General features: G+C 36.2%; 1 protein-coding gene across 2 annotated transcripts; it reads right to left on the bottom strand.

The window, feature by feature from the left end:
- Positions 1-271: 271 nt before the first annotated feature.
- Positions 272-9,760, bottom strand: LOC147291286 (Galactose oxidase/kelch repeat superfamily protein). Of its 2 annotated transcripts, none has more exons than XM_086235399.1 (16): positions 8,817-9,760; positions 8,641-8,738; positions 7,171-7,306; positions 7,044-7,072; positions 6,780-6,876; positions 6,640-6,695; positions 6,411-6,518; positions 4,990-5,046; positions 4,691-4,782; positions 3,924-4,008; positions 2,931-3,083; positions 2,199-2,299; positions 1,768-1,941; positions 1,569-1,672; positions 863-953; positions 272-699 (listed from the first exon to the last, which is right to left on the bottom strand). In XM_086235399.1, exons 1-16 carry the CDS (start codon positions 8,876-8,878, stop codon positions 640-642), a joined length of 1,503 nt encoding a protein of 500 aa, XP_086091525.1. In that variant the 5' UTR covers positions 8,879-9,760; the 3' UTR covers positions 272-639. The 2 variants fall into 2 exon arrangements, with proteins under 2 accessions (XP_086091525.1, XP_086091526.1); XM_086235400.1 differs by adding an exon at positions 7,397-7,503 and having other exon boundaries at positions 8,641-8,930.
- Between the last annotated feature and the right edge of the window lie 10,577 nt (positions 9,761-20,337).

Genomic DNA, 20,337 nt, shown 5'->3' with positions numbered 1-20,337 from the left:
AGTTCATATGATTTCATTCATTCAAAAATAATATTTGTCGAGCATACATTTGTATGCCTGTTAACTTCATGGAAGAGTGGTGCAACTATGCAACCACCAAAAGCTATCAAGTTCACTACTGTAACCAGTCCAAGGCCAGAGCGGAGACTCATCCTAACCCTTAGGCAGAACTCAAAGCAGTCAATAAGAGATTAGAAGTCTACACAATCAAATATGTCTGATATTGAGTTCATTTATTAAACATGAAAATAAGTTTATGGTTCTGAATAAAGAATCTGAAAATGCCACATAATGGTCAATGGCTCCGAGAATGGATTCATTTATTTTTATTATGTACACATATATGCATACCTTAGAAAGGTCCACAACAGCCATGATAATGTTACTAGGACAAAACCTTCTAAAACAGCGGTGGATTCCAAGGATGTTACAAGACAGTACTGACATTAGCAACTTTCAACAATTTTATGGTGGACATGTATAAAATCTTTGCACCAGTCTAGAAATGAGTTCATAACTGGCGGTTTATGCCAGTGAAACAGGAGAGCACAATATTGTACTTCAATGAAAACGAAGATTGGTCAGAATATAATTTTAGAGGGCAAGCCTTTGTTGTTTTGGTTTATTCACCTCCATCCCTTAATTTGGCAGTAGTTGTTTGTACTCTGCCAGCAGCTTTGGGATGTCATCCATACGCAACTGAAAACCATCGTGTAATTAACAACATGAGCAGATGGGAAATAAAGGAAAGAATATAAACAGAAACTTGAATGAAAAGTGTGGAAAAAGAAAAATATAGTAGCGCATGTGGTAAAGATAATGATTAATTTGATTGCACTACATAAGTAAACATGAATAATACCTGGTTAACGTTTCTGATATGATAGAAACCATAAGCCAATTTTCCAGGAAAACTAGACTCAATGAACTGCCTATCAGATCCACCATTCACCCTATTATGGCCACAAAGCAAATGCCACCCAGAAAAAAGAAAAAAAGGATTAATCAATCAAGATTAGAAATTGACAATGCACAGAAAAAGGTTTAAAACACAAATTTACATGCAAAACAGAGTAATTATTTGGAGAGATCCTGCAACAATGATGGATAGCATTTAGAAAAGTATATCATGAAATTGTAGTTCAATTTAGGAAAAATCTATTAGATAAACTAAGTAAAAATTAAGTGAACAAGCATAAATCTCACTGACACTTTTCAGCACTGATAAAATTTCTATAATCATTATACTGCATGCCAAACTGGGATATGGAACTAAGTCTCACCCCATGCTTTGTGGGGGATCAAGAGTTAGAATTGAATATGGTGTGATTAGTGATTACTACGTGTACCACAAATATATATATATATATATATTAAAAAAAGAAAGGCAAGACTGAAAAACAAAGACACAACTTTCATATAAAATTAGAGCTTTGTGTATGCATGGCTAAAGACTGTATGAGTTTACACTTGTAGTTAAGCTGGTTACACTTTTAGAAACAACCACAGAAACCTGACATGAGTTTAGTTGTTCATAAATAAGTAATGGTGTAAATTGTTGCTCTTACAGATGACGGCGAGTAATCAGGCGTTGGTAGTCCCGAAGCAAAGGTCCAAGCTCTTTAAGCGGTATAAACCTTGGTGTACATTTCCTCCAGTGGTCACGAAGTGCCTGAGTGGCATTTTCATTAACTTTTTAGGCTTACCCACGAAAGAGAGCATTTTTCAGTTAAAAGTACCTAATTGATGCATCATAAAATACCCTACCTGAATAACCTGTTCATTACTAGAATCTCTTTCTCCAACCAAATTGGATGCTAGTTCAATAAATTCTTTGTCTTCTAATTCATCCACAATTGGAACCCCATTACCAAGGACAGAAATTGATATTCCTAATCTTTTTTGTAACTCTGAGATAGCAGATTCTTCCATTTGGCTTTCCTGTTAAAATTAGGAGGATCAATTACAAAGTTATAAGCTAGCAATATACTAGTGATTATGGAAACAAGTCAAAGATGTGTCATCCATGCCTAACTTTTGCCAAAACAGTTACCGAAGAACATCCAAATTCCAATCAAGTTCAGCATGTTTTTAGCAGATATGAGTAAATGCAACCAGAAGTTTATCAAAAGGCAGTGTGCACCTCAACAAACTCCATATAGAAATTTGGGTGTAATTAGAGGCATTAGTACTACTACCTTTATTTCAGATTGGACATTATCACTTGCCATCATCACATCCTTATTTTGAGGAAGATTGGTTGGTGAAGCTACAGGTAATCTCTTTGCAATAGAGTCCTCTACAGAACAGGCAAAATCCGACAATTAGAACATGTTAGAACCAGGTTCTACGTCAAACGCCATGAAACATCAAATAAAGAAAAAAAAAAAGAAAAAAAAAAACGAAGGTTCTCTTCTGCCTGGACAAATATACTATAGGATCATAAAATTATCTTTCTTATCTAATACATGCTTCTCTCATTTTCACTCATTCACTAAACCAACTACTAAGCCTTCTTTCCTTAAATTCTATCTTCACTGATAAGAATTAGATAATTTTGAAGTGTGCCCATCATCACCAAAATAACCCTCCAAAAGCTTGATATCAATCGAAATTCTGGAATCAATATCTCAACATCACATGCAACATTTTGTAAGTGTTCCCAAAGGGAAAAAGTTAAAGAACTGAAGACCAACTAGAATATATATATATATATATTTTTTTTTTTCAAAAAGTTTAGCAAGATTCAAAGTTTATGAGGATTTATATGCTTGGCGAGATTTGAGGTTATGACCTAACACTGCCCTTTTCATCCCTAACCACTCAAGTTAAAGCTCAAAGGAAACAATGTTACAACCCGATTAATTTTCAAAAGTGGTTAATAAGACAAGCAAATGAATTAGATGAGAACTATAAGAAGACAGTTTTACCTTCGGGAACCAACCACCATAGATCACCAAATGTTGATTTTCCATCAAAGCCACCAAATAACAGATGACGTGAACCCATACATGTCAGAGAATGATATGCTCGAGCAGGAGGGGGTTCATTGCCAGTAGGTAAGCGCTTCCACTGCGCAGACACTTGATGCCAGAAGAAAAAAAAAGGAATTACAAATAAGTGCATGAAATGGGGAAAGAATAAAAGTGTGTTGGGTAGGGAATGATTTACAAGTTTATAAATCAAACAATGCCAGAGAATGATGGTAATCAAAACAATTGTATCGAACACAAAAATGTTTCACATCTCAGTTATCTACATAGTACATAAGATATAACTAAGTAAAACGGGTTGGAGTGATTTTAAAGTAATCCCCGTTTACTAGTTTTTATGAACTGATTTCAATAGTGTAATCCATTCTTCAATTTCATGTTTCCGAGTTAAGCAGTGGATGTCTATAGTAGTAGCCAAGTCCTCTATGGTCAACCTAAAAGTAGGTTTGAGTCTTGTGACCCCATATTTCTCCTTTGCTCTTCCCCCATAATTACACATCTGAAATTATAATACCAATCTAATCCTTCATTTGGATGGACCACTTCAATGTTGAGAATCACATAAGAGTTCTGCTTTCTGATTTTAGTTGCATTTAAGCCACCCACTATGTTCTTTCTCTTTAGCTAGCTGCTATATGTGCTTGTGCTCAGACTCACCTATCTATCCTACACAGCACATGCCTTTGATTATTCAAGAATGCAGCATGTCAGTGGGCAGTGAAATACTTTCTATTTCTTTTTTTACAATTGAAAAAAGGAAAAAAGGTTGACCCCAGATGCGCATCATATGGTTTGTCTACTGTATTGTTTAGTGCTTAAATACAAGAAAAGGGTAGTAGCATGGTAAAATATTATTCATCAATATTATGACGGCACATTCAGCACAAATCAGCTAATTGTTCAACAGAAAAAAAGGCAAGAAGCAGTCACCCCTGTCTAAAATAATGCAGTCGTTGTAATAAATGTCATAACGACTCAACCAGCCACCAGTTCCATGGCCTCCAAATAGCAACAGCTGCAAGCATAGTTCTTATAATCAGATACAAAGGACATCGAGAAATAGTGTGGACATTAATTGAAAAGAAAAGAGATTAAGATGAAATAATAAATTCATTGTCATCATCAATAATAAAATGATACTTGTAATCAACAACCCTAGAAATTAGAATACAGGACTGGAATTTACTTGTTTGGGCCAAAAAGTTTCTTTATAGTTACATAAAGACAGATACTATTGAAAACATCTTCTTTGCTAATGCTACGGTTCAGAATTAAAAAGTTTCTTCCCATCTCTTATTAGGTGTGAGTATGACAGATTCTTAGAAATGGTTTGACCGTTCGCAAGCAAACTTCTTGTTTTTTTTTGGGTACTTAGGAGGGCTGAATCCCACAACATCTTGGTTTTTTTATTTTTTATTTTTTATATGCAATCTACTTTCTTTTTTCTTATCTCCTGTCATAATTCGCCTAAAATAACCATGCTCCCTCTAATGGTCAACAGGCCAGCTGAGATCATATGCATGAAAACTTCCAATCTTTGAGTGTTCCTTCCGCCTCAACTAAATTTATCCTATCCTAACCAGGTTCTCCATAATATAAACAGTACACAGATAAGCAGAAGCGTAATATGAAGCAAAAGTCATCCATGAAGAAAGTATATCAAAGAAACTAATAAAACTTCTGGGAATGTCAATTACATAGTGCCCTCCAGATGTGATGGTATGGCCACAACGTGGAGAAGGAGCTTGACCTGGAAGCTTTAATTGGGTCCATCCAGGTGTTTCATTCTCTTCCTTCCACAACAAAGACGACACAAAATTCAGTTGATTAACTAAGAAACCAAGTAGCAATGTATAATAAAATAATTTCAAGAAATAGAACGATTTGCAGGAACATGAGACAATGAAAAACCAAATGTAGAAGCCACAACAAAACTTATGTTGATTAACTTAAGCGAAATAGTAGACTATCATACAAAAAGGGATTAACTACGAACCTCCTTCAATTAGACCCTTAAGAGCCCATAAATCACCCATGATTGGGCCTCCACCTCCTATGAAAGTCAAGATGAGTGCCCAAGTCAGCTAAAAGCCACTAAAGCCAATAAACCCAAGCATCTTATGCTTGTTGTTATATAGAAAAGTAACAAGTGGCATATATTCTTACAGCTATACAAAGAGTGACAAGAAAAGGGGAAAAAAACAGCATCAGCAGAGACTTGGAGACTGATTAGATTTACATTACAGTGCGTTTGGATGAGAAAGTTTGAAAGTGCTAGGCAATTTTAAAGTTTGAGATTAAAGTCCTAGGATTTGTAAAGTTTCTTTTTTGGCTAACCTACCAAGCATGATGAAATTTAAATACGATGTAGAGGGTAGTGACTGCTAATGGTGGTGGAGGTGGGGTTGTGATGGCGGCGGCAGCAAAAATGTAAGCAGGAATGGTGGTAGTGGCGATGGTGGTGCCAGTGGTAGGGGGGGTGGTGGTGGTGGTAGCAGCAACTGTAGTGGAGGCAGGGGTGGTGGTGGTGGCGGTGTTGGGGTGTGGAGGTAGTGGAAGTGGTGGTGGCAACGACGGCGTTGGTAGAGATTCGTGGTGGTGATGGTTGTGGAAATGGACACCTATTTATGTAGAATTTAAAGTCAAAATTTATGACTTCCGAATTCCACATTTTTTTTCTCTCACAGAATTTCAAGATTTCCTTGTTAATGATACCAAACAAGGAAATTGGAGATTGTCAATTCTCCAATAATTTTTCAAAACTATAGTTTAATATCTTCATCCAAACACACGTTAATCAATTCATATCTCCTTTCTTTTAAATCGAACAGTGAAGTAATCATATGGATAGTTAAACGTAGAAGTTCGTTATAAATTTATACCATATTATTCAAGCATTCAAAATACAATGTAGTAGACTAGTAGTATTATGACTTAATAAGGAAAAACCCAAATGGCTAGTGCAAGAAAAATAGACCCTGAAAATTATCTTCAATAAGGGATCTCCTGCGAAAAGAAAGGGACCTTCAAGGTCCTTCACCACATGTGGGAAATGAAAACTTCTGCAAGGGGTGATGGCCCTTCTGATTTATCTTGGAAGTACAAAGTAATAAAAATTAACTTTCATTATGCCTCAAGTAACTAGATTGGTCTCATAGGATGCGAGAAATTGCAGAAAATCAGCATCCATGTCTTAAATTCATAAGAGAGGAATCTTTATGACATAGCTTCTGAAAAAATAATGGAAATAAAACCTTACAAATAAGCATTCCCCTTACATCATATGTTTTTTTTTTCTTATCTTCTTATTTCTACAGATTAGTTGCTAGAATTTTGGAGCATAAAAAAAGAAGAAAAGTAGTAAATGCAACTATAATGAAACCCAATTATTAACATAGTCAAAGAATGCTAGTTCACCTCTGCCACCATAGACAAGCATCCGTTTCTCAACCATAGTAGCTGTATGGCCACACCTAGGTGGTGGCAATGATCCGGTAACTGACAGCTCCATCCACTCTAGTGATACTGTTTAAGGAAGCAGATCAAGATAGAACTGGTTTACAACCATTTCAAAAAATATTGACTTAACCAAACATGAAGTAGAAAATAAAATAAAAAATCCAATATCACAGAAAAAAATATTTACTTGTGTCCAAGACATACACATCCGACAACCACTTTTTACCATCCCAGCCACCATACCTGCATTTGTTTACATTTTACTTAACAATGTAGAATGCAACAGAATCAGCTAATCAATAAAGAATGCAACAGATATATACTCACATAACAATTTTCCGGTTTCCAATAGCTGAAGCAGCAGCAAAATCTCGTGCTGAAGGCAAGTCGCCGAAACTTGTCAACTCTGACCATTGCCATATATCTTGAACAAACAGATTTTTTTTTAGAACAAACATAAGTTTAATCACTTTTCAACATGTCAAAAAGGAGGCAAAACAAGAACTAACCCAAGTATATCAACTCTTGTAAGCACATACTTATTACTCATTTTCATGCATTCTCAGAAGAATAAAATAAATAGATTCTTACCAGTATCCAGGACCCAGAAGTCACCTAACCTGAATTTCAAACTTCGTTGTCAGTACCATTTGTATGGAAGTAATAGAGTAAAAGAGCACAAAGTTGTAGATAGAGCATTTAATGGATGTGAACATACCTCTTGCTACCAGAACGCCCACCAAAGATGAACATAAGACAATCAATCACAACAGCAATATGAAATGCTCGCGGGCTTGGACCCACCTGTCCATCAGAGCCACCAGAGCACTCTGGCCGAAACCATAGTTTGTTATCTGAAAGAATCAAATGCCTGAATTGAGATTCTATGCTCAAAATTGTGAGAAATCTTTCACAAAAGAGACAAGTAAACTTCAAATTACAACCTTAAACCACATGAGCATTTGTACTTGATCAGCCATGGTGCATACCATGGTGCATGTTTTCTATAATCATTATATTTTGGCTGTCCTTAAGAATAGGTCCATTGCACCTGTTTGTTGCCATAATGTGTATTAAGTACAAAGAGATCCTTCAAACTCTAAGCCTAACAGGTTTACACGGAGAAGTATTAAGACAAAACTGTGTAGGATGTATGAAAGGGAAAAGTAGGTGCTAGAATTCAGAATAGTGTGAGAAGTTCCTTAAAATGACCATTTCAATCCTGGATCTCATCCATACTTACAAAAATTATGGGCAATAGTTTCCAAAAAATATAATCAGTAAGCACAATACAGGAAGCACTTTTAATATCTCCTGAGATCCTCAAATAATAGAGGAGAAGTTGTGCAAAAATCCCCCCACAACTAAAACTCCTTATGATACAAAATCCAAGAAAAAATCTATACTACTATATAAAGCCAACTCATTTTTTTTGTGTGACTTTGTGTTTTGAAGTTCTGTCATTCCATAAAAACTAACATTTTTTAATCAAATAAAAAAAAAAAAAAAATTCCCTATCCTTGTTCCCACTCCAGTTCTCTCTCTCCCCCCCCCCCCCCCTCTCTCTCTCTCTCTCTCTCTCTCTCTCTCCCTAATTTTAAAATTTTTTATCTTTTGATAAATAACTATACTCTTTCAATTTCATAAACACAACGCATGTGAGATCTTGTAAAAGTAGAACGTATCATGCCTATAAACGAGCATTGATGAAATGGCATTTTGAAATAGATGATAATAAGGAAAGAGTATATAGAAAATGAATGCTTTCACAAAACACGAAGGGCGCGGTCCTAATCAACTATGAGATCAAACCAAGTCCTTTATACAGGTTCAGCCAAATTCAACGAAGACTGCAGACCAAGTGAAAAGGATATGGCATAAGTCATAAGATCATCAAGTAATCCGTCAAACAAGTGTCTGTGCATGCATAAAGTGTTTTACTAGGTTCAAATACTAACCCTTTAGAGTGACAAGTGAGAAATTTTTTTCCAAATTACTAAGAAAGTGAGTATAAGTGACCAAAAATGGTAACATCAATAATACCCAGAAATTCAAGAAAGTAAAATTTACAAAATTTTAACGAATTGCCAAGGACCCAGATGACAAATATCAATGAAAACACAAAACTTGATACGGTAGAACGAAATATAATCTACAGAGGAAGTTCAGAGACTGTGAAACAAAGTACCAATATCATAGACGACCATATCGCTGAGAAACTTCTTCTCTATAAGGCCTCCGAACACGATCACCTTTGATTTACCGATATTGACGGCAGAGTGGCCACTGGAAATTCAGAGAATCAGTCAAATCCAGATGGAAAATCTTGAAATCGTGTATACACATATGAGAGAGAGAGTTTGCCTGCGAGCTTGAGGAAGAGTTCCAACGAAATCAGAGGAAGAAGCTCGAACCCAGTAATGCATTTTCTCTTCTTTTGCTGGTCTTCGCTTTCTCAAAGTAACTTGTCCACGAACAAGCAATGTACTGAGCTCTCTCTAATGCAATTTATGTGTATCTGTGTTGTTTTTTTTTTTTTTTTTTTTGCTTTTATTTTTTTGGCTGATTGGTGCGCGTCTGGTTGATCGGTTGTACTCAAGGAATGAAATTTCGAAAATTTCGGCGAAATTTCGCCGAAATTTTCGTTTTTTTGGGATACCGAAATTTTATTACATATCCCTTATTTTTCGTAAAAATTTCGGCGAAATTTCGGTAATTTCGCCGAAATTTCGCTTAAATCTCGCCCGAAATTTCGATGACAGAGCCAGTATGTTTTTGTAAAATTTCTCCAAATTTCGTCGAAATTTGGGCGAAATTTGGCGAAATTTGGGCGAAATTTGGCGAAATTTCGGTGTAACTTACCGAAGTCACAAAGCCCACCTATATCTTTCTCTTCCCCGACTCTCTGCAACTCTCTTTCTCCGGTGAGTTTGGCTGGCGATCTCCACTGCAAAGGGAGCGCCTTCCTCCCCTCTCCTTTCTCCTGGTCTTCATCAGCTTCAAAAGCCAGCCACGCCGGCGTTTTTGGGCAGATTGCAGTGGAGGATCGCGGTGGCGTTGAGTCGTTTCCGGCCATGCATGTCTCGGTGCCGAACCCTCTGGGTTCTCACCCCCTCAGCACAGCGAGTCCCTTGGCACCTTCAATTTGGTCATCCGATCTGCAACGACGTCGATTCGAAGGGAAAGGCTCCGCCATTCACTTTTTGTTCCCAGCGGAGATGCAAGTCAGCAGAGATGCAACTATGCAAGTAAATAAAATAAAATAAAAAAATAGAGGAGAGTCAGAGAGTGCACTCAGTGCAGGATGTGTTTTGGGGAGTGGGGGAGTGCAAATAGGCTGCTAGTCTGCTACTTTGCCAGATTTGATTTAAATATTTAAATATGTTTTTTGTTTTTACTTTGCCAAACATATCTGCAATCAAACCACAGAAGTTCAGAAGGCAAATATTTAAGAGAAAAGATAAATAAGATATACATGAGGTGGACAACATATCTCTGACTTTACGCCACTAACTGATCCAAAAGATAAGCAATTTTATTTCCCACATCTTCACAACATTTTGAGAAGCCGTATAGTCAACTCAAAAGTTAATTGATGAACCAATGTAATAAAACCTAATTAAAAGTTTTAAACAATATAAACTATAATATGATTTTTTCTTTTTTTTTTTAGGAAAAACTATAATATGGGTTTAGTAATTTTATATAAGTTTATAAACTAAATATCACTATGGAGTATTTAAGTTTATAATTTTATATAAGTTTGTAAGTATATAAGTTTAATATAATTTAGGGTTTAGAGAGTGTTTTATTGTTGATGGTTTATGGTTTAGAAGATAAGGTTGAGTAAATTTAATAATATATGGTATAGGGTATATAGAGAGTATAGCCTTATAGGGTATATAGAGGGTATAGCCTTACATGGTATAGGGTATATGGAGGGTTATAACCTTACATGATATATGGTATATAGAGGGTATATAGTTTAGGGTTTAGGGTATGAGGTGTTATTTATATAATTATTAATCAGTGACCCATTTTTCTAATAGTATTTGCATCCAGCGCGCATTATATTCACCTTATATCACATAAAACCTACTATATAATTTGGTTTCTTCAATATTTTTTATCTATATAGTAAATAATATATTAAATAAACATATGGTCAAGTTTCATTCAAAATTTCCGTATTTTGATAGTAATTTCCGTCGTTTTTGTCTAATTTTATCGAAATCGAAATTTTAATCGAAATTTCCACGAAAATTTCCGTCGAAATTTCCATCGAAAATTTCCTCGAAATCGAAATTACACTCCTTGGTTGTACTTGTGGCCTGTGGGTTTATGAAGATTTTTTTTTTTTTTTTTGTGCAGAAAACTTTTTTTTTTTAAAGTAAATTAGCAAAAAATCACAAACAAAATTGTAAATTTCGCTTAAAAACTCATATAAATGATTTATTTATTTTTAAGACACAAATAGTGGCTTAAAACTAGATGTTTTAATTTCGTAAAATTATACTTATATTTAAATAATGTTGAATTGTTTTAACAATAATGCTAGTTGTCCCATATTTTTTTTCTCACATTTGTATCCCACCTGATGTGTCATTACTTTACTGAAAGGGTATTTCCTTTTTTTTTTTTTAGTTTTTTTTTTTTTAATTTTTAGTGTCCAATGTATGAATGTCATGTAAGATGTTATGAAATTGTGGTATAAAAATGTGTTAAATGTAGCATTACTGTTGTTTTAATGTTTAAACATTTAGAGTTTAGGTTTTATGATTTCATATTTAAGGTTTTAGGGTTTTAGGGCTTTAGCCCTTAATTCTAAAGACTATACCATAAACCCTAATCTCTCAAAAGAATTCAAAAATTAATTTAACTAAAACTTGGGTATGCTTAAGTTTAAATAGTATTGAATGTTCCATACTTGATTTTTCTTAAATTGTGGCTTAGAAATATATTTTGTGACTTAAAAATAAATAAATTAAAAGTTTGAGTTTATGACTAAAAAATGTTATATGTTGTGGCTTATTAATAAATTTTTTTTTTTATTGCTAAGATAGAAAGAAAGATTTTGGACCCATTTGTTGTAAGGTCTTCGATTATGGTGAGAGCCAAAATTTGTGACCCAAACTCATTTTGGTCCTCAAATAGTGTCAAACTTTTATATTTTAGCTTTTGCACCACCAATAATGCTGAACCCCAAATTTGGGTATCACACTTTTATACCCATTTAAAAATAGTAAATTAGCTCAAAGTACTAAACCACTAATAAACTTAATATAAAAAACTATAACCTAATAAGTTTGTGTAAATGACACTTTGTGAATTTTTACAGATGCACTTATTGTATTTTATAAATGCATTGGTTTTTTTTACAAATGCACTAGTTTCGCATATGCACTTGTTATATTTTTACAGATGCACTAACTTTTTCTGCACTGATTTTTACAAATGCACTGGCTTTTTTTTTTTTTTACAGATTCACTGATTTTTTGTTTCATAGAATTAATTGATATAAGATCTCATAGTCAGGTTGTCATACAGATTGATTTCCTTAAATATTTTCAAACACATAAGATATCTTAATCTCCATAAGTTAGAAGAAGAGTCTGAAGTGAGAGAGAGAGAGAGAGAGAGAGAGAGAGAGAGAGAGAGAGAGTTCATGCAGATCAATACGAGGATTTCTCCAAGTTCTTCTCTACGGTTTTTTATATTGACTTGATTGAGTGCAAAGATGGAGAAGAGTCTGAAGAGATCGAGTAATTCCTCAAATGTTGATATATATTATTAGGATTGCTAGTGTAGGACATCCATATCGATGTCATAGTTTTTATGAGTATTGTCTACAATCAACTAGACATATGAAATTTGAGTATCTACCATGGATCACTGTTGAGAATACAATTGACAAAGAATAATACGACTTTCTATTGATATGAGTTACTTTGAAGTTCAAGGACAAGAAGAGAGAATTGCCTGAAATTGTTCATAGCATTAAAACAAGCTAGAGAGAACTAGCGGAAGCAACTAGATCTTTTAGAGTTCAAACCTTTTATCTTTTCATATATATGATCATATTTATTCAACAATCATGTTTCAGATAGATTGAGTTATCTATTTCATGTTTTGGTTAGTTAATTCATTCAGAAATCAATTGACTACGTTAAATTAAAATTTAGTAAGTTAGTAACTGAATTAGGGAATATTTCCTCGGAATCGTATGTATTCGCAAAGTAGTTAAAGGTTCATCAAATATATATTTACATGGAAGGTAATATACCTCACTACTACAAAAAGCTCAATAGAGGACACATGAATAAATGAAAAAGATGATCTAGAGGATTGTTTTTAATTAAATGTCCTAAGGAGTCATAAGGAGCGATTCAAGGACGTTTGTTTGTTTTTTAAAAATGAGTTAGGACGGTAAATGTTAAAAACATCCTCTAATATTGTTATTTAATTTCTAGACCCTTTTTTCTCAAGTGTCCTAAAGGGTGTTTTAAAATGAATATTTTAGAAACTTTTGTTGAAGAGCCGTTCTCTGACTTGGTCTCCTTGTAACCGTTTCTCACTCTAGCTAGTGTTATGGGTTTATTTGAATTCTGTGTGTTATCTCTTTAGTATCAGCCACATTGTTTGGATGTTCCTCCTTTTAAGGAGTATTAGTTTTGTTTGGTTTGTATAAATGTATCTATTCAATAATAATCAAATACGTCTTTATGCATATCTGTTCCCAGCTCTTCATGGTATCAGAGCCTCTTTATTTTTTTTCTCTGAAACACCACCATGTCCGCACAAGCAGCTCCTCTCAATGTCCCTGTTCCCTCAAACACTAATCTCATCACCATAAATGTAGCAATCCAAGCCCCTCTCAAGCTCACAAGCTCCAACTACATATCCTGGAAATTTCAATTTCAAACACTTTTTACTGGTTATGACCTTCAAGGATTCATTGATGGATCCAAACCTTGTCCTCCTGAGACAATCACCACAGACACAACAACCACTCCCAACCCAGCGTACCACACCTGGGTTCGTCAGGATCAATTAATTCTCAACGCCATTGTTGGATCTCTATCCCCAACAATCATTCCATTCATTGCTCGCACCAAGACCTCCAAAGAAGCATGGAATGTCCTCGCCACCACCTATGCCACCCCTTCCAGGGGCCGCATCAAGCAAGTCAAAGCCCAGTTCAAAGCTCTCACTAAGGGTACTCTTAATATCACTGATTTCTTGCAAGCTGTCAAAGCTCGCGCAGACGAGCTTGGCATTTTAGGCGCTGCAGTAGATGATGAAGATCTCACCGAAAAGATCCTTGAAGAACTTGGCGATGATTACAAGGAGCTAGTGCGTGCTGTTCAAGCCCGGGACACACCAATTCGGTTTGACGAACTACATGAGAAGCTTCTAACTTTCGAAGCCTCCCTCAGCATCATCAACAAATCCACCATATCCTTCCCACCTACTGCTCATCCCACCACACGTTCATTCAATCAGTCTCGTCCCAACACTCAGCGCCCATCCTTCAATCATCAACCAAACTGGCCACAGTACAATAATCAGTCTCGACCTCAATATCCTATCACTCCTGCTGCTTCAAATCGCCCATCTCCGAGACCCTATCTTGGCCACTGCCAAATCTGTGGCGTTCAAGGGCACACAGCCAAACGGTGTCCCTCTTTTCGGTTTACACCTATTGGCTCTCTGAATCAGAATTCCAACGCCAACTCTCGTCCTTGGCAACCCAGAGCAAATTTTGCGGCTGCTCCTCCATCCGACAACTCACCTTGGTTACTTGACAGTGCATCTCACCACGTCACTTCTGATCTCCGGAACTTGTCACTTCATTCTCCATACACTGGTGGGGATGATGTGATGATTGGTGATGGTACTGGTCTCCGAATAACGCACACAGGCTCTGCGTCACTTAAAACCCCAACTCATTCATTTAATCTCACTGATGTGCTTTGTGTTCCTGACATCAAAAAGAACTTGATTTCTATTTATCAATTTTGTGTTGCTAACAGTGTGTCTATAGAATTCTTACCTTCGTGTTTTCTTGTGAAGGACCTTCTCACGGGGGCAGTTCGAGCAAAGGGTGAACCAAAGGATGGAGTGTATGAATGGCCGGGCCTCTCCATATCGTCCACATCTCCTCTTGCATTTTCAAGTGTCAAAATAGCACCAATAAACTGGCATTATCGACTTGGCCATCCTGCTCTTCCAGTTTTAAATCACATTCTGTCCCGTTTTCATTTAGAGTCGTCTCCTTCAACTCAAAAATTTTTTGTATGTAATGCTTGTCAATGTAATAAAAGCCACAAGCTTCCTTTTTCAGTTTCAACGTTACAATCTGTCCATCCTCTTCAAATAATTTACTCTGATGTGTGGACATCACCAGTATATTCTTTAGATGGGTTCAAATATTATGTTATTTTTGTTGATCATTTCACAAAATACATTTGGTTTTACCCGTTAAAAAATAAGTCTGATGTCAAATCCACTTTTTTGCGTTTCAAACCCATTGTTGAAAATCATTTTAACCAAAAAATTGTCACTTTTTATTCCGATAACGGAGGAGAATTTATTGCACTTAAGGACTATTTTGCTCTCCATGGCATCTCCCATATGACTTCACCCCCTCATACTCCTGAACACAATGGGTTCTCGGAGCGTCGGCACAGGCACATAGTCGAAACATGACTCTCTCTTCTCTCTCATGCTTCACTCCCACAAAAATTTTGGTCCTATGCTTTCTCCACTGCAGTGTATTTAATCAATAGAATGCCTACCCCAAAGTTGAATTTTTCTTCCCCTTATGAACTCATTTTTCAACAAACCCCAAACTATGCAAAGCTTAGGATTTTTGGCTGCTTTTGTTATCCATGGCTCCGGCCGTATACCACTCACAAGCTACAACAAAAATCCCAACCTTGCATATTCTTGGGATATTCTTTATCCCAAAATGCATATCTTTGTTTTGAAAAAGAATCCTCCAAAATTTTTGTTTCACGTCATGTGTCCTTTTTTGAGTCCATTTTTCCTTCAATCACTCCTCTGTCACAAGAGTCGTCCTCCATCACCAACTCCTCTGCAGTGTGGTTTCCTCCCACCATTCCAATCTCTACCTGTTCACCCTGTCCTCCTACACATCCACCTGCAGACCACTCTTCGCCTCCCCCCGTGCGCATCACTTCACAAGGAACACCATAGGTAACGCCCTCTCCCTCTCCTACCACTTCTTCACCCCCATCTCCCCCTCTTACAAGTTCCTCCTTGGTTCCTTCAAATCCACCATTGTTGCCCCACCCTCCACCTCAACCCACACATCCCATGACCACTCGCTCAAAAAATAATATTCATAAACCTACACAAAAACTCACCTTAAACACTCACCTTCGCCCATTAAACACCTCTGAGCCCTTCACCGTAAATCAAGCCCTCCAACAACATCATTGGCGTCAAGCCATGTCCGAAGAATTTGATGCCCTTGTCCGAAATGGGACTTGGGACTTAGTACCTTCACATCTTGCTTCCAATGTTGTAGGTTGCAAATGGATTTTTCGGATCAAGAGGAATTCGGATGGTACAGTGGCACGCTACAAAGCTCGGCTTGTGGCAAAGGGGTTCAATCAAAGGCCTGGTCTTGATTATCACGAGACATTTAGCCCCGTCGTCAAGCCAACGACGGTTCGGATAGTTCTCAGTCTTGCCGTGAGTCATGGGTGGCCGTTACGCCAGCTTGATGTCAATAATGCCTTCTTGCAAGGCCATCTCGATGAGGATGTATACATGGCTCAACCTCAGGGTTTTATTGATGGAGACAAGCCCACACATGTTTGCAAGCTTAGAAAAGCCATCTATGGTCTCAAGCAGGCGCCACGCGCCTGGTATTATGAGCTACGCCAATTTCTGTTCTCCGTTGGGTTTCAAAATTCATTGGCTGACACCTCTTTGTTTATTTCTTGCCATGGTTCTCACTTAATTTATCTCTTGGTATATGTTGATGATATCATTGTCACAGGGAGTAATGAAGCTGCTGTAGCTCAATTTGTGCAGGACCTAGCACAACGTTTTTCACTCAAAGACTTGGGCTCTCTGTCTTACTTCTTAGGGGTTGAAGTTCAGTCGCACCCTCAGGGCTTGCTCCTTACTCAATCACGCTATATCATGGATCTCTTGCAGCGCACCAACATGACTGGGGCGAAGCCCACTTCCACGCCGCTGCCATCTGGTGTGCCACCGTGTCTTCTCATGGGCCAGCCACTCCTTGATCCCACTCAATACCGAGCTGTGGTTGGGAGCTTGCAATATCTTTCCCTTACTCGCCCGGACATCTCGTATGCTGTTAACAAGTTGTCGCAATTCATGCACAAGCCCACTGACGTGCATTGGCAGCTGGCTAAACGACTCCTTCGTTATTTGAGTGGTACTGTCAGTGAAGGTATAGTCATACATCGGCATTCTACTTCCCTTCTTCATGCTTTTTCTGATGCGGATTGGGGAGGCAACAAAGATGATTTTTCCTCCACTGGTGCATATATACTTTATCTTGGCCGGACACCCATTTCTTGGTCCTCTCACAAGCAGCACACGGTTGCTCGATCGTCGACAGAAGCTGAGTATCGCTCTGTTGCTGACACAGCAGCTGAAATTAGCTGGGTTTGCTCTCTCCTCACTGATATTCAGTTCCCTCTTCCTGCTGCACCTGTTATTTACTGTGATAATGTTGGAGCCACTCACTTGTGTGCTAATCCAGTTTTTCACTCAAAAATGAAGCATGTTGCCATTGATTTTCACTTCATTCGTGGCCTGGTTCACTCAGGTGCCTTACGTGTTGCTCATGTCTCTTCTCACGACCAACTCGCTGATGCTCTTACTAAGCCTCTCGCTTCTCACAAGTTCGGTCAGTTAAAGACCAAGATTGGGCTGCACAGCCGTGGCCAATCTTGAGGGGGCATGTTGAAGAGCCGTTCTCTGACTTGGTCTCCTTGTAACCGTTTCTCACTCTAGCTAGTGTTGTGGGTTTATTTGAATTCTGTGTGTTATCTCTTTAGTATCAGCCACGTTGTTTGGATGTTCCTCCTTTTAAGGAGTATTAGTTTTGTTTGGTTTGTATAAATGTATCTATTCAATAATAATCAAATACGTCTTTATGCATATCTGTTCCCAGCTCTTCATGGTATCAGAGCCTCTTTATTTTTTTTCTCTGAAACACCACCATGTCCGCACAAGCAGCTCCTCTCTGAAACACCACCAAAATCAATGAAGTCTTCTTTCAGCAAAGTAACCACTTTGATTCTTCCATTTACTAAGAAGATACTTTCTTCATAAAAATTGATATAACCTAGATCAGTCCTAAGATGGAATGTAATATACTAAGATCTACTTTACTTTTTAACTTGCATAGATATTAAAAGCATAACTATAGAAGATCTTGACAAAATAGTTGGACTATATATTTTATAATTTGAGGCTTGTTACACACAATAAGTGTGCTCATAGTGCAAGTTTCAATATAATTTTATTACGCTAACTCAATCTTAAATAAAGTAAATAATTAGTTCAAATAACTTCTCAACAATGTCGTTAAGTTATTATTTACTTCTTAACCATTATTATGCTTCACCAATTGGGTAATATTATTAGAGAACTAATTAAGTATGACTCATAAACTTTAATTATGATATCATACTGGTCGTATCCTTCTTCGAGGTTTTTTTTTTTTCATTGGTTAGTATGATATCATAATTAAAGTAAATAATCCAAGTTTTCACAATTACAATGAAAAATATTCTCACCCAACTCTCAAAACACCAGCATCCTATAATCTCTAAAACTTAAAGAATTATCCAAAACTCGTGCCATTTATTTGAATCAAAAGATTATAAATTACTCACTTATCAAGAATATTGACTTCATGGTCTGACACATATGCCACAGTTCAAAGAGGATAGGCTCACGATGATACTCAAATAGTCGTTTATACAACTACATAAGATTTACAAAATTATCTCATCGATAATGTATATCACCAAAATCAATGAAGTCTTCTTTCAGCAAAGTAACCACTTTGATTCTTCCATTTACTAAGAAGATACTTTCTTCATAAAAATTGATATAACCTCGATCAGTCCTCATATAGAAAAAAAAATTTAGAAAATCATGGATCAAAATCAACAAGAAATGTTCAACACACAAAAAGTAAATGGTATGTCTTTAGTTCAAATTAACACATTGTGATATGTAGACTGAATAATTTTAATGTGATTGTATGTATGTAGTTCAAGTCAACACACAAGAAAAAGCAGAAGAGAAACATGAGAAGATCGATGAAGAGAAAGGAAGCAGAAGCCTTATCACCAGAGAGTAATGATGGTATAATCATTACTTGCATTTCTGTCTCTAGCCCAATTCCTCAGCGTTATATCTAAACGCTTGGTGAATAAGATCTTCCTGTTATGGAAACTCCGCATCGCTAAAATGATGATACGACAATGAAAACAAATATATGTCGTCCTCTATATGGCCATGTAAAAAATAATATATGCGTGGCTGAGCTTATACCAATATCAAATACACCAAGCTGTATTTAATAACCCTACTACCACCAGCAACACTATAATGGTCTTCGTCTTTAGGAAAGCCAGGACCGGAACAAAAATTCCGGAAGCACCTAGAATAAGACGGTGTTCGCTTCAAATTCCTCAAGGTCAAAGGAACTGAGACGTGTATTTTTTTGAGGTAACATAATTAACTATTCTTCTACATAGTTCACGCCTATTATCTACATCTCTATGCATAATAAAAATTTTATCTTGTGTTGGAATTCTTGTTTAACTTGCATTTTTCAAACATATGTCGTTTACCTTTACTCTTATTGCACTAAGTTGTTGTTACCATCATCTACTTCTTTCACGTAGTGGAGCGTGTGAAATTTCATTACAGGGAACACAAATCTCTCCTTTTGTGATTGGAGAAAATGACGAGAGTACAACATTGACAATTTTTTTCAATTTACTGCAAGAAATTTAGAAAATTATATTACTAATCCACTATAGTCAATAATAATTTGAGAAATAAAATTACTCTATGCAGTAAGGGTCTTTACCTTAATTCATATATTTAAAAAATTATATTACTAATCCATTATAACACTTGTCTTTTAATTCATGAACTTTCACCTTAAAGTCCAAGTATTCTATGCAGTAAGGGTCTTTACCTTAATTCATATATTTAAAAAATTATATTACTAATCCATTATAACACTTGTCTTTTAATTCATGAACTTTCACCTTAAAGTCCAAGTATTCTATGCAGTAAGGGTCTTTACCAACAAAATCACTGTGGTAAATGTCTTAATTTGTGATATGTACTTATATACTCATTTTTCTGGTGTTGCTTTTTATTAAAGGCAGCATAACAGTGTTGTCTAGTTACTTGGTCAAACCTCCAAATGTTACTTGGTTGTTACATCTATATAACACTTTTTTATAATTTCTTTTAATCATGGTTTGAGGTGATCGAAATACTTTTTTGTTGGGCATCGTCGTCCACCTTTCAAATTTTGTACTTGTTCAAAACTATTTTATGGTGTAATTCAAATTAATGTTCATCTACACAAAAAAGGAAGGATTTATTTAAGAGTTTTAAAAAGAATCTTGAATGAAAAATATGATATTCATTTACTAAACGTATAGTTTAATAATTCTATTTACAATATTCAATGATTTACCAATGTTTTCTTTATCGTGTAATTGATACAAGAATAGGGTAAAAGAAATAATGTAGTATAGGTTTTGGTTTTGGTTTTGGTCAGGGGTGGAAGGAGATACATGTATAGCCCAGCCGAAATTTTTTCTAAAAACAAAGTGGCTAT

Source organism: Dryas octopetala, chromosome 3, assembly GCF_963921425.1.
Source record: "Dryas octopetala chromosome 3, drDryOcto1.1, whole genome shotgun sequence".
Lineage (NCBI taxonomy): Eukaryota > Viridiplantae > Streptophyta > Magnoliopsida > Rosales > Rosaceae > Dryas > Dryas octopetala.
The sequence above is the reverse complement of the archived record's forward strand: the minus strand, read 5'-3'. Positions and strand labels throughout refer to the sequence as shown.

Coding starts and splice junctions, on each gene's coding strand:
- LOC147291286 (XM_086235399.1), bottom strand. CDS start 8,878: ATGCATTACTGGGTTCGAGCTTCTTCCTCTGATTTCGTTGGAACTCTT. Junction 4,009..4,690: donor TCACATCTGGAGGGCACTAT/GTAATTGACATT, acceptor CTATGCTTGCAG/CTGTTGCTATTTGGAGGCCA. Junction 1,673..1,767: donor GTAATGAACAGGTTATTCAG/GTAGGGTATTTT, acceptor AATGCCACTCAG/GCACTTCGTGACCACTGGAG.